The 12,838-nt window shown below is 32.9% G+C and overlaps 1 protein-coding gene and 1 long non-coding RNA gene across 29 annotated transcripts in view; one reads left to right on the forward strand and one right to left on the reverse strand.

Moving 5' to 3' along the window:
- Positions 1 to 12,838, forward strand: part of GPHN (gephyrin) — a 578,713-nt gene that overhangs the window by 385,293 nt on the left and 180,582 nt on the right. For 10 of the 28 annotated variants that reach the window (XM_014860909.3, XM_014860913.3, XM_014860911.3 and 7 more), the window contains 2 exons: positions 1,270 to 1,326; positions 3,495 to 3,566. The exons of 11 other annotated variants lie outside the window; for them this stretch is intronic. In XM_014860909.3, the coding sequence (XP_014716395.1) occupies positions 1,270 to 1,326; positions 3,495 to 3,566 (129 nt within the window). The remainder of the gene's footprint in view (positions 1 to 1,269; positions 1,327 to 3,494; positions 3,567 to 12,838) is intronic. 7 more of the 28 variants (XM_070513810.1, XM_044773783.2, XM_070513803.1 and 4 more) reach the window with 2 other exon arrangements.
- The window catches only part of LOC139045702 (uncharacterized), a 66,153-nt gene that overhangs the window by 33,930 nt on the left and 19,385 nt on the right, over positions 1 to 12,838 (reverse strand). The gene's annotated exons all lie outside the window — the stretch shown is intronic.

Raw genomic sequence — 12,838 nt, forward strand, 5'->3', positions numbered from 1 at the left:
ATTGGTGATTGTCTTTTGGGCATAACATTTAGTTAACGTTGAAGATAAAAGTAAAAAGCTTTTTATATCAAGTAAAACCAAAAGTTGACACAATTCTTATGTACCAAGAGGCTTTTTTTCAAAATGAAAATTCAGTTTTCTCAATATGACTCCTAAATAATCTCCATATGCTATCAGAGATGTCCTAAAAGGGATAAGACAATCTATAGCCTGCCTCCAGGAAATATAATTTTGTAGCATGGTCAGGTTTATTATTTTTCCCGAGGAGTTTAACACTGGGAACTTGGCATCACATTGATACTTCCTCTACAAGCAGGAACATCACAGCTAACTTGACCGTACTGGTCTGAACGGAGACCATCATTCTGCATGTGTAGGAAGGAATTGGTAATGGAAAAAGCACTTGGTCTGAAGCTCCGTTCCTTTCCTCCCCCATTTTGTTTGTTTGTCTTCCTCTTTAACCAATATATTATTTCTTGTTACAGCTCTATTAAAAAGCAAAAGAATTTCTAGTTTATACCTTATCTAATAAAACACTTTGTGTTGAGAATCTTCCTTTTCTCATTTATATAGTGATATGAAACAAGTTTTTAAAATAACGCTTTTATTTTTTTTTTTTCCTGTCTTACGCGAGGAAAATTCAACTGAAATAACAGAAAGCTTTGAGGGAGTGAATGTATCTAACATTGGTCTGGCATTAAAATTTTCTGGTTGGGCAGCACAATTGTTTAATTGGGAATCTCAGTGACAGCTGAACAACCTCAATGCTTGGGGTCTGCAAGCAGAGGGGCTTCACTCTGTCACCTATCAAGAATGATGCTTGTCAGGACTTTGTTTCCACTTAGGGAACGCTCATGTTTCTAGTCATACCATTGATGTTTTCTGATATTACAATGGAATAGACACTAAAACACTGAAAGAGACAAAATTCTTTGCATAGGTATATTTGTAATTCTTTGTTTTTCATAAACCAAATGCAAATGTAACACTACTCCAGATACTGCTTCATCAGAGGTCCCCAAGATAACCAAAAGTAAGTGCCCATTTCCTCATTTCAGGAATAGTACCATAACAAAGTGAATTTTAGTGACTAGCCTGTTTGCAGAGCATGTCATATAGCCTCTGAGTTAGTTAACTCCTTGGCCTCCTAAGAGGTCCCTCAAAGAGTCAATTGATGTTTTTGCATGTATTACTTACTAATGTGTAGAAAATTTTTTAAGTTCACTTTTTCTTTATTCTGTCTTTTTTACCCATCTTCCCTCATTGTAGCAAATTAGACGGCCGGATGAAAGCAAAGGAGTTGCTAGTAGAGTTGGATCCCTCAAAGTAAATATGTTTCTAACATTTTTTGGCAAGATTTCGTCTATAGCCTACCCTTCTTCCTTTTTGGAGGGTGGTGGGAGGAAGGGGGCTTTTTCCATTTTTCACCATCCCATTTTTTTTTCTTTTAATATTTTTATTGGCTGTTGGGTCATATTTTTTTTGTTTGTTTCAGCTACACATAGAGCAACCAGCTGAAGGCAAGCTGCCAAATAACTAGCTTTGAATGGCACCACAAACAAGACAAAGGGCAACTGCCTCATTACAGGTGCCTATAATTTGGGGCTCTAGAGTAAACCGTTCCTCTGATTGATGTCACTGACTGTGTGTTAAGTTCCTGTAACACAGAGAACTAATGTTTATTTTCAGAATATTATCTCCCCTTTATACTTTTTTTGTAAAAAGTAATTGTGTTATTTTAGTGTCATTACCATTTATAGTTCATTCCAGAAAAATAATTATGAGTTAGTCACATGTATTTTATGTACATAATCTTAAGAATTAAAAGAAAAAGAATTTTATATGATGCTAGTATAATGGGCTCACATATAGCTAATAATATTTAAGCATTCTTAATCTCCTTTGTTTTCTTTTTTAAAAGTTAAAAAAAATTGATATAACAATTAACCGAAACCGATATATGTCTAAATGTTTGCCCATGTGTGTATGTGATCTGCTAATATCCAACTTAAAGATTTCTGATCTGATGGTCCCATTTGCTAGTTGTTAAATATTCCTTTGGTCAATATATCTTGGGCACTCAATACTCTAATATTTAATCACAATGAAAAAGTGAACAAGTTATCATCCTTAAGAAACACAGACATAGCCAGTGATCACTTTTAATGCTGCCACCATAAATGCAAGTTAGGAAATTTGCTGCATTTTAAAAACATGCAGAGGAATTGCCCCCAAAATTAACCACTTCTTATATCTCAATCCCATTTGTCCTTACAGCAATAGTAACTGTTAAAGTAATCAAAATGACAGATCATTTACTGCCCTGGGATGTCCCAAAATTCAGTAAAAACCTGGAGGCCTAATATAAAGTCATTTCAAATTACACACCACAAATTTATTTCCATTTAACAATTTATGAAGCACTGATTTCTGCACTCTTCCTCTCCTTGCCTCTTCTGCCTTCTTAATTTTACTTTTTTGTTGTTGTTTATTTATTTGTGTCTGTGCACGTGAGTGCACATGGATGAAGGTGTGTCTGTATGTTTGTGTCCTTTATTCCAGACAAGCCATCCTCTCTGTTCTCTAACACTGCTATATACTGGGTAGCTTTTTTTTTTTTTTTTTGATGTTATTTCACTAAGGATAATCAGGGGCTGGGAAGTGTTGATTATATGCCTATTAGAAAAACAAGGCAAGTTAAAATTATTCAGTCATAAAAATATGAGTTTATGTATCCTGATGATATATTAGTAGCATTCCTCACTGTCTTCCTGTGAGGTATCATATTTTACCCTGATGTTTAAGAGAAGATAAATCCATTCTTGTTTAGACTGGATTATGACTCAAAAAGGTGCAGTGCGACATAACTTTGTGAAAATTACTGATAGTGAAATCAAGATAAAGTGGCATCCATAACTGCAGCACCATCCGCTATAAACTGGATTGTGTGAGTGAGTGTGCGCATGTCTAATTAGATCTAAGTTCGACCTTTGGATGTACAGAACTTAAGTTATAACTGTATGTGTATTGTTTTTAAGAGTATATACAGTATGATTATGTATATACACATATGTATAAAAACAAAAGAATATTTTAGGGTTCAATCACTTTACTTTAAGATGGATACAGCCTTAAATCAAAAAGTGTGTTTGGGAAAGAAAGACAAATTTTATAATTCTTAAATATCTTTACTCCATATTTCTACCAAATAGAATATTTTAAAGTGAATCTCTAGGGGATTATAAGGGTAGTTATAGTATTTATTTTCTCTAACACTTTGGGGAGAAAAGATGCTATAATTAAAATGTTGGCTTCCTAGTCACGGGTTTATTGATCATTTATTCTTGTGTTACACAAAGATCTTTGATGTTTTGAAATGTTTGCCAAAGGCAGTGAGAAATGTATAACGCTATATCTTATTTTTAAAAGGAAAAAGGAAAACTGAAAAGAGAACAAGTTGCTTTTTCAATTCATTTTCTGATGTTTACATGTAGCTCCATCGAAAGCTGGAGGAGCTCAGAGATCACCTAGAAGGCAATGTGAAAGGATACTCTCTCAGAGTAAATGTACGATTTCACTCGGTGATTTTTTTTTTCCTAAACTTCTGCTGACTGGTAATCCAAATCTGATTGGTTTGTCCTCTCATCTCCATCTTTTTTACTTTCTGTCTCTTTTCTCCCTATCTCCTTCTTTCTTTTCTAGCTGCAGCTTCATGCTCACATTTACTAAATAAACATTAAATTGGCAGGGTAGAGGACTCTGAAACCACACTAACATTGCAGTTAATTTAATAACTTTCTGGCTCCAAAGCAAAATAAAAACTTTCTTTTCAAACTCTGTTTCTTATACAGTTGTGTAATTTTCTGAGGATCTTTTCATGAGACTTCATTGGATCTTTTCCATTGGCTTTGTCTTCTACCCCTTGTTTGATGTGTCAGCAGGATTATAAATTATGGGCTGGATCCAAGTGATAGAGCTTTGATGATTCAATTTAAATTGTCAAGGAAAATGGTCAATGTTAGAATGTCATCGTAGGCAATCTGGCAAGTAGACATATTTTTTCTGAGTTAATAGGCTTCTTTTAACTCAGACTCTTTGGGAATAACTATAAGATATCATCTTTTGTTTAAAAATAAGAAAATCAGGCAGTAAGCATCTTCACCAGGAACACCATCATGTAACATCTTACAAATACTTGAAATAAAAGCTAATATACCTAAGACAATACTTTGAAGGAGAACATAACTTAGAGCCACTGAATACTGTACATACGTCATATTGGCAATTGTAACAAAAGGATTTTTTGTGACCAATAGTTTAGACTTAGAATGCTTGGTCCTTCTGAATATATCCTTTCAAGATAAATGGAAGTAAAATATCTAAAATGGTATATGGTGTAAATATGGCAGAAGAAAAGCTAAATTATTGCAGTAAATAATTTCTGGCTCCATTTAACACTGCCCTCCCATTCCTGACACTTTTTTAAAAGTTCATATGAATCCTAGCCCTGATTTACTTCTCCCAAGATTATTGCTACACATTTAATTCATATTGCTGTAATAGTTATACTATAAAGGGTAGAATAAAAAAATAATAGTGATATGATAATTCTCTGGTTTCTCAGCTTGTTTTTAATTGTATATCATATGTAGTTTTGAATGTCTCTATATTAAATTTCTGATCATTAAAGTCTGAAGGTGTTTTTATTAATATCAATCATTAAATTCTGATAGCTAAACAGAGAAGGAAATTAATACAAATGTCTCATTTTTCTACTTCTTTCTTTTGGGCCAGTCCTTCTTTTCTATGCGTATTTTATAGAATTTGAAAGTTGATCCATAACCCCGGAATCTAATTCACTGTTTAAAAAAATAAGATTAGTATGAATTTTATGGAACTAGTCTAAACATACCTGGGTTTTATTCTAGAAACCCCTAAAAAAGATTCTGATAATATTAATATGTGCATTTAGTGTCATACTCTTCCCTAACCAATCCTGAGAAGTGATACTATTTTTCTTTCAATCAAACTGGGACTAGAAAGTTGAGATTTGCTAAGATGTATATGGTTAGGAGTTAATGTTAGGTCAGGGTTAAATTAAAAGTTTTGTGCTTCGAAAATTGGGTTATCTCATGCCACTTGTCAGTTTCTTTTTTCCAACACCTATACTGCAAGGTAGAGTACATAATAATTCATCTCAGTGTCTTAATCTTTTATTTCATTTCACTGGGTTGCACTTTGTTCTGATTACCTTTTTTCTAAAATGATTGAATGTGAGGTATTCATTCTAAGATTCCCATTAACTAGAAAAGTATAGGGAAGAAAAACTATCAAAAAGTAAATAATATCTTCTCTAGAGAGTTCAGCTAAGAAAAGATACAAATCAATTGCTTAGCTGAATGTTGTCTCTCTCCCTCCCCTTTAATTCCTACTACCCCAGCATGCCTTAAAATATGCCTTGTATATTAAAAGCTGTGCTTAGAAGCAGAATAGTTATTCTCAGTACCATAGGCTATATAAACAAATTCTGTTTCTAAAATGAGATAAATTGGCATAGAGTGACCATTCCATTTTGTGAAAATTTATTGTAGGTATACACACACAAGAGCGTTTTAATTCATTGAAACGTTGCTAAATATTTTAGGAAGATGAAAGATTAAGAACCATGTTGCCACTTCAATATTTTGTTTAGTAGTTAGAGAATGTGAGACATCATTCAGAATTTTGGGATAAGGATTTAATTAAACCATCAGTGCTTAAACTGGTATCATCTATACAATATATTATTTTTAGAGAGGAAAGAATCCTGCAACCTTATTTATTATGGATAATCAATGATATAAAGTAGAATATTCTGTTCAGATGTAATTTTTGGAATAATACTAAATTTTATTTATTTTTCATATGAAAATATACTTTTTTATCCTACATTAACTCTAGCAAAAAGTAGGATGTATTAGATTCTTGAATTCTAAATCAAGAATGTATCATCTTTTTCTGTATGTTTTACTAAACTGAAATGTTCTGAACCCTAAATGGGTTTTTAGTAATTTTAATAATAATAAAGTTGTCATCTGGTATGTAAGCAGAGTTTGCCTAATTTAATGACCACAAATATTACTATAAATCTTTAGATTGATAATGTGTTGAAAATGACTGTAGAGTGAAACCATATAAAGGGAAAAATTATTTTTCTATTTAATCAAATGCTTGAATCTAGTGGGAAGAATATTAAAAGTAATGCACAAGATTGAAGAATAGTGCAGACAGTTCTTATCCTATGGAAAACATAAGATAAAATAATGCAAACTAATACTTTGTTTAGATAATATAAGTCAAAGCAAATTTACAAAATTGGAGTTAATTAGTTAAAGAGCAATGGGACCCTGGGAAGTTTGAATGTTAAAATATTCAGAAAAAGTAGATCAATGCTCATGAAATAAAGACAAGTGGAAAGAAAAGAGTAAAAATACCTCAAAGCCGCAAGTTTTGTATTTTCACTCAGTCTATGTAATATCATAGTAAATTTCTGTTCAGCTACACATATATAGAGATAGATTTGGGGTAACCAAATATGTTAATTTTTAAAGGCTTTGACAGACTATGATTTGGGAATCATGATTTCTGAGGACTGATTATTGGCACATAACTGAACTAAAAAGAAAGATGAAGTTGAAGAAATATAAGTACTTGCTATGCTAACACAAATAAAGGGATGGTATTATTTGAAGTCGAAAAAGTTAAGGAAGCAGTTATCATTTAAAATAAGACTATGTTTTTAATAAGTTTAAGAAAAATATCTGAATCAAGTCAGAAAGTAATGTCTCTCGAAGAGTGATTTTTAAACTTTTAACTTAGTTGTCTGAAGGTTGAAACAAGACTAGTATGAAATAGGGCTAATATAAATAATGAATTAGATGGTTGTGATTTTATAGATCTTTTAAGATCATTATTTTCATTCTAGCCTTAGTTCTGAGCTAACTCATCTAACACTTTTAATGAATTTTCTTTGGGTTTCTTTGTACTTTTGTATTCATCAAATTAATGTTGTAGCTCAGGGTTCAGCAAACTACAACCCTTGGGCCAAACCGTTTCTCTTTTGTGGGCACACAAGCTAGGAATGATTTTTGCATTTTTAAATGATGGGGGGAAATCAAAAGAACATCGTTTCATGACGTGAAAATTATATGAAATTCACATTTCAGTGTCCAGAAATAAAGTTTTATTGAAACATAGCCACACTCACTCATTTTCACATAATTTCTGGTTGCTTTTGCACTACAACAGCAGAGTTGAACAGATGCAGCAAAAACCATACGGCATGCAAAGCCTAAAATATTTACTATTTGACTGTTTACAGAAGAAGTTTGCTGAGACCTCCTATAACTGGGAAGTTAATCCGCTGAAATCTTCTACCCTTACCTTTTTATTCTTCCTTTTTTCATTGTGTTTTCTACCTACTCTTCACATGATACACACACACATGCACACAAAGTAAACCCACCATGGAATTACCACTAAACCCTTCAAATGTAGAACTATCATATGGATAAAGTGTAGATTATAAATTCTTCCTTTTTCGGCAGCCCCTTACAGAGATTTATAGTATAAAGATAAAGTCACTTCTTGCTCTCTCAAACTTTTTAAAAATATGTTTTTAAAGTATTTTTTGCTGTACACATTGCATTTTTCTGTTTATTACTTCATTACATCTTAATAAAGATATTTTCCCTTAAGACCATGATCACCTTTTGATTTCTGCTAAATTTCCTATTTGACCGCACCTAAAGTCATACCTTCTTATAGAAAATTTCATACAAGTGGGAAAGACACCCTGACATAATCAAGTAATACATCATATCTTAATATACAGAACTTAAAAATCTAACAGATATCTGCACTGAATCAGCCAACTTTGATTGAGGTGAGGAAGAACAGCTGGAACATCAGTTCTTAGATGAATAAACATTCAGTAGCTTTTAAATGAGTAAATATCAGTTACTTTGTATATTCTACTTTCTTTAGGGAAATTTCAGTCTTTTGGTTATTGTATGTAAAACATTGTTTGAGTCTCCTAAGTCTTCCTTGTTCGACATTTTGGCATTTACTCATATTAATAATATGCATTTATTTACTATTTAGTTTGTAATAATTATGTAACATTCTGAGTATTTTGGTAATGATGTCTTATATGACCAAACTATTATGATGAAGATGACAGTAAATCAATTTTAGGGTTATCTCTTTGGAAAACAGGCTAATTTTGCTATCTTTCACTTTATTAGAATTCGCTTAACCTATAAAGTTAATTAGTACAATTCTGAGGTTACAACTCTACTGAAAAATGACAAAAATCTATCTTGTGCTTCAATCCAAAAAATTCTCATCTAATACTTATGAAATTGCCTACAGTAGCCTAAGGCATCGTTTGGAGTGGAAATGACACATCTGTGAGATTTTTAATGCTTACTGTGGAACTGTCCTTCTCAGAATTGATTCTAATACAATAATAAGGTACTAATAAAAGGTTTCCTTGACAAGTAAATTTCCCTAGTAATAGAAAATGGAGAACTGAGGGGAGAAAAACAGATAAGACTTTGTTTTGAAAGATAAAGTTTTTCAGTTTTATGGGTATGGTTATAAAAGCAGAACAAACATGCAAGGTTTTCTTAGAAGTAGCATCCTGCTAAAGAAAATCAGATGTGTATGTGATTGAAAAAAAGGTTTAATTTCTTAATATGTATAGAATTGACCATAGTTTTTAAACTGCCTTCAAAGTAACCCATTAAGTGGCAGTGATTATTTTTTTTACAAATCTTTGTAATGGTAAGTGTGAAACCTTCTGAATGTTATTTCGCACAGTTCAGTTTTTTAGATAGAAGAAAAAGAGTTTGTATATTCATTCATTCAATAAACACTTATTAGCTCCTACTATGTTCTGTTGTGCTGGGTGGGGTGATGGAAATAGAGTGAAGAACAAATCAGATATTTAGGGCATTTCTGATTCCTCCGCTGCACTATCTTCTCCTAAACCTTCATTTCCCCACCCTAACTTTGTATTTGGGAACTTTGTGAAGAATTTGTAACTAGAGAATGCATACTTAAAAATTTAGCTCACATGGCATCATGACAACCTCATGAAAGAAGAGGCCACAGAATTGAACGTGGCAGTGTGACAATCCGGAAAGTAAGAACAGGCTAGAAAATTATCAATTTGAAGTCATGAAGATTAAATATGATTTTAAGCATAAAATAGCTATTTGAAAAATCAGTGAAATATTCTGATAAAAGGTAGGTTTGGAGAAGAGTTTTATGTTTAAGTTTTTATATCTTTTATGGTGTTGCTATTAGCATGTATATATATATGGAGATTCAGTAATAGTACTGAGAACGGAATAGTAGGAACAGGAAATCAGAATCAGATCACTGAGCTGGCTTTGATGCCCTCTTTAAAGAATAATATGACGATGTACAGTAGAGTCATCTTATAAATAACCTCACATGTAGTTTGCCAGTGTTAAACCAATGAAGATCAGTGTGGTATCATAGGAAAAATTGACCAGAGTTCTGCTTTCCTGTTAACCTTAAATGAGCATCTCCTCAGCAAGATCTTACCAGATTCTGATCAGAGTCATCTTCACCATGGATTTTTTTTTTTTAAGCCGGATATTTTTTCATCACAAGGTTTTCCTCAATGGCTTGAACCTTGAAATTTCAAACTCAAGTGTCTGCTGATAAAGCTGTTTTACTATCTGGCAAATGTGTTGGTGATGGAGCCATCTAGACTTCTGAGACCCTTACTGTGCTATCATTTCCTCTTTAACAGTGTTTTCTTTTCCCCACTGCAAAACCAGGCTCGGCTTCCCTCGTGCTCATCTACCTATAGTGTATCTGAGGTATACTTTGCACGTGTTTTCTTACATGGTCAACAACATGCTCGCCCTCACCATTTTTTCTTATTTTATTTTCCTTTTGCCTTAATTTATTTTGCCTTGCACTTTGCACTTGGCTGAAAGGGATGAGGGTACAACAAGGGAAAAGTTAATGATTTGGGGGGAAATTTCTATATTTTTATATCTCACTGTTTTCGAGTAACTTTTTTTTTGGCACTGTATCACTTTGAAATAGTTAAAGCCCAAATAGCCAACTTGATTTTTACTACCACCTGAATTCCCTAACAGTTCCTTTGAACCAGGTGATATGTTATTAAACTTATATTGGCTGAAGGCAAAGATTCCAGTTTGCATACGTGTGTAGGTCTGTCTCTGGTAGCTGAAGATTTACATTAAATTAGTGAGATCCTGTCCCATTAACCATAGACACAGGAAAGCTTCTAAAATTGGTTATTTAAATGGAAAGTTAATATGATTCCCCTATTTTTATATAAAATGGAAGATTCACTCCCTTTTAAAACTGACTAGGTTACTCAGGAAAATAGTTTCCTTGATACTTGTATTCTTATAAGGTTCTTACAATCTAGAAGAGCTTATCTCTCATGAAATTCGTGTTCTGTTAACAAAATATTTTACATGAAATTTGACCTGTGTTCTTTGCCTTTTTAGGGGTTTGATTTTTTATTCTTACTGTGTTAAACCTTAGCACAAATGGGTTTTCTGTCTTCGTAAACCAGATTCGTTGAAGTATTATTTACACACTTTGAATGTCCTTTAAGTCTACTTTCCAAAGCATGGGCACTGTTGAGTAGCTATGAGGAAAGAGTATATGTACCTCAAAATTTGACTAGTAAATAAAAAAGACTTTAATAGCCTGTGAATTTTAAGATCTTAATTTTTTACTTTACATATATATTTCTATACTTATTTACTTTGTACAGGCCACTATAGCTCCATATGCAGGCCAGTATTATCAGCTTAATTCTGATCATAGCAATATTATCTCAGAATAGCATGCAAAAACAGAAAGATGGTACCATCTAAAGTACCAGGTAGTGTATACAGAACCAATGGCAGAATATCATCTTTTGACTTTAAAATTTAAGAAAAAGGTTTGAGAGGAATATAGCATGACTAAACCCATAGCCTCCCAAAGTTGAATTTATTGAGTCAATAGAAATACAGCCGTCTTCTTTAATATTTTCATTTGCTAATTACAGCTGTTACAGATTTTTTTCTTAAAATTGATTTTGTGGAGAATTAATTTCTTCTTGAAATATGTATTTCTAGGGAGAAGCAAAGTAATGAAAGGCAAATGAATTACTTGTGGTATCAGCAAAGACTTTTGAAAGAGAAGATTGATATCATCTCATCACCACATTTTCCATAGGTCTTTTCTTAATTCCCCAGGATTATGATTCCCAGTGTAAAAAATATATAACCCATTTCTTTCTGCCACTTCATCCAGGCAATTCTCCATTTCCCATGAGAGTGTATAAGAAGTCTACCATTGGCATCATCTCCAATCACAGCCTACAGCATCCATCAGGGTATTACTTTCTCTCTGACAGCATGTGTGCTGGAAGGCTCTCAGGTTGGAATGTGGAACTGGCTTCTGGGGGGTGGGATTGTGTATGCTGTGGCATTTGCTCCATAGCACTCAGCTCTTAAATGAACTCTGGCTTCATTTGGGTTTGTTTCTTTCATTGTGACACATGAGCTTTATTTGTCATGAAGTGTGTTTCTCTTTTTGTCATTTGTGGTAGGGTTTCTATATTCCACTCAATGCCCACATCTTTGTGGACTTCATAGGTAGTGTTTATGTTTAATTTATGATGCTATAAAGACCCATACATGAAGAATATCTTAGGGAATCTAATATTCGTGATAATCCTTCAGACAGAAATAACCTTCCGTAATTGTTTCCTGTTTCATCTTAAATTAGTAAAAGATTGTTTCACAAAATTTTAGACTATAAGCCTTAATAATTAGAATTTCAAGGAATGTCCTCATGTTTCAGTTTTTCATTTGGAAGCCTCTTGATGGGACTGTTGGTCAAGTGCATTATTTATTTTATAGCATTGCTTTGGAGGTAGCCAAAACTTCCTTGGCTCAATCTCTTCTTTCCCTCACATTTATATCATCTTCACTTACCTCCACTACTGAAGAAATATATTCTCCAACCCATAATGTAACACATTGGCTTTACCAATTTCATGTCACTATCTTCTGTGGCATTCGTAACACCAAAAAGAAATAAGCCTTGTTCAAAGATTAATCTCTCCATGAGTTGTACAAGAACAGGATAATTTCTAACCTTATCTGGCTAACTGCTCAGCAAATGTTACTCCATGTAGTTGATGGCCCCTTTGTAAAAAATGCAATTCTCTTACTGTGTGACAGGCTGTGTTTGACATCTCATTTATTTTATCTCAGTTAATCTGTACTACAGCTCTGTTTGGAGAAGACGTTATTGTCATCTTCATTTTACAGACGAGAAAACTGAGGCTCAAAGATAGATATATTGCCCAAAGTGGTAAAACTGCCAAGTATGTAGCAGAAAATTTTTTCTTAATTACCATGCTTTCTGCTGTTCAGGAGTTATTGAATGGCATATATCTTGTATTTTTATAGTGTCTATTTACCTGGTCCAGGCTGATTATATAGTTTTGGGTTTTATCTTATGAGAGGATGTAGATGTATCCATAAGGTACAAAACTTTAATTCGAGGGAGTGTTAGAAAGACATCCCTTTGTGTCATTTATTATTCTTATTTTTCTTATATTTAGTGATTCAATAAATATTGAGCACCTACTATGTTTTATTTACGTGCAATTATAATCTGCTAGCTATTTCTTGATGATGGGAATTAGCTTCACATTTAGAATGTGTAAAACATCATGAATGTAATGAGATTGGTGTCTTAGGTTCTACGTTATTGTTTA

The sequence above is a fragment of the Equus asinus genome, chromosome 7 (genome assembly GCF_041296235.1).
Source record: "Equus asinus isolate D_3611 breed Donkey chromosome 7, EquAss-T2T_v2, whole genome shotgun sequence".
Lineage (NCBI taxonomy): Eukaryota > Metazoa > Chordata > Mammalia > Perissodactyla > Equidae > Equus > Equus asinus.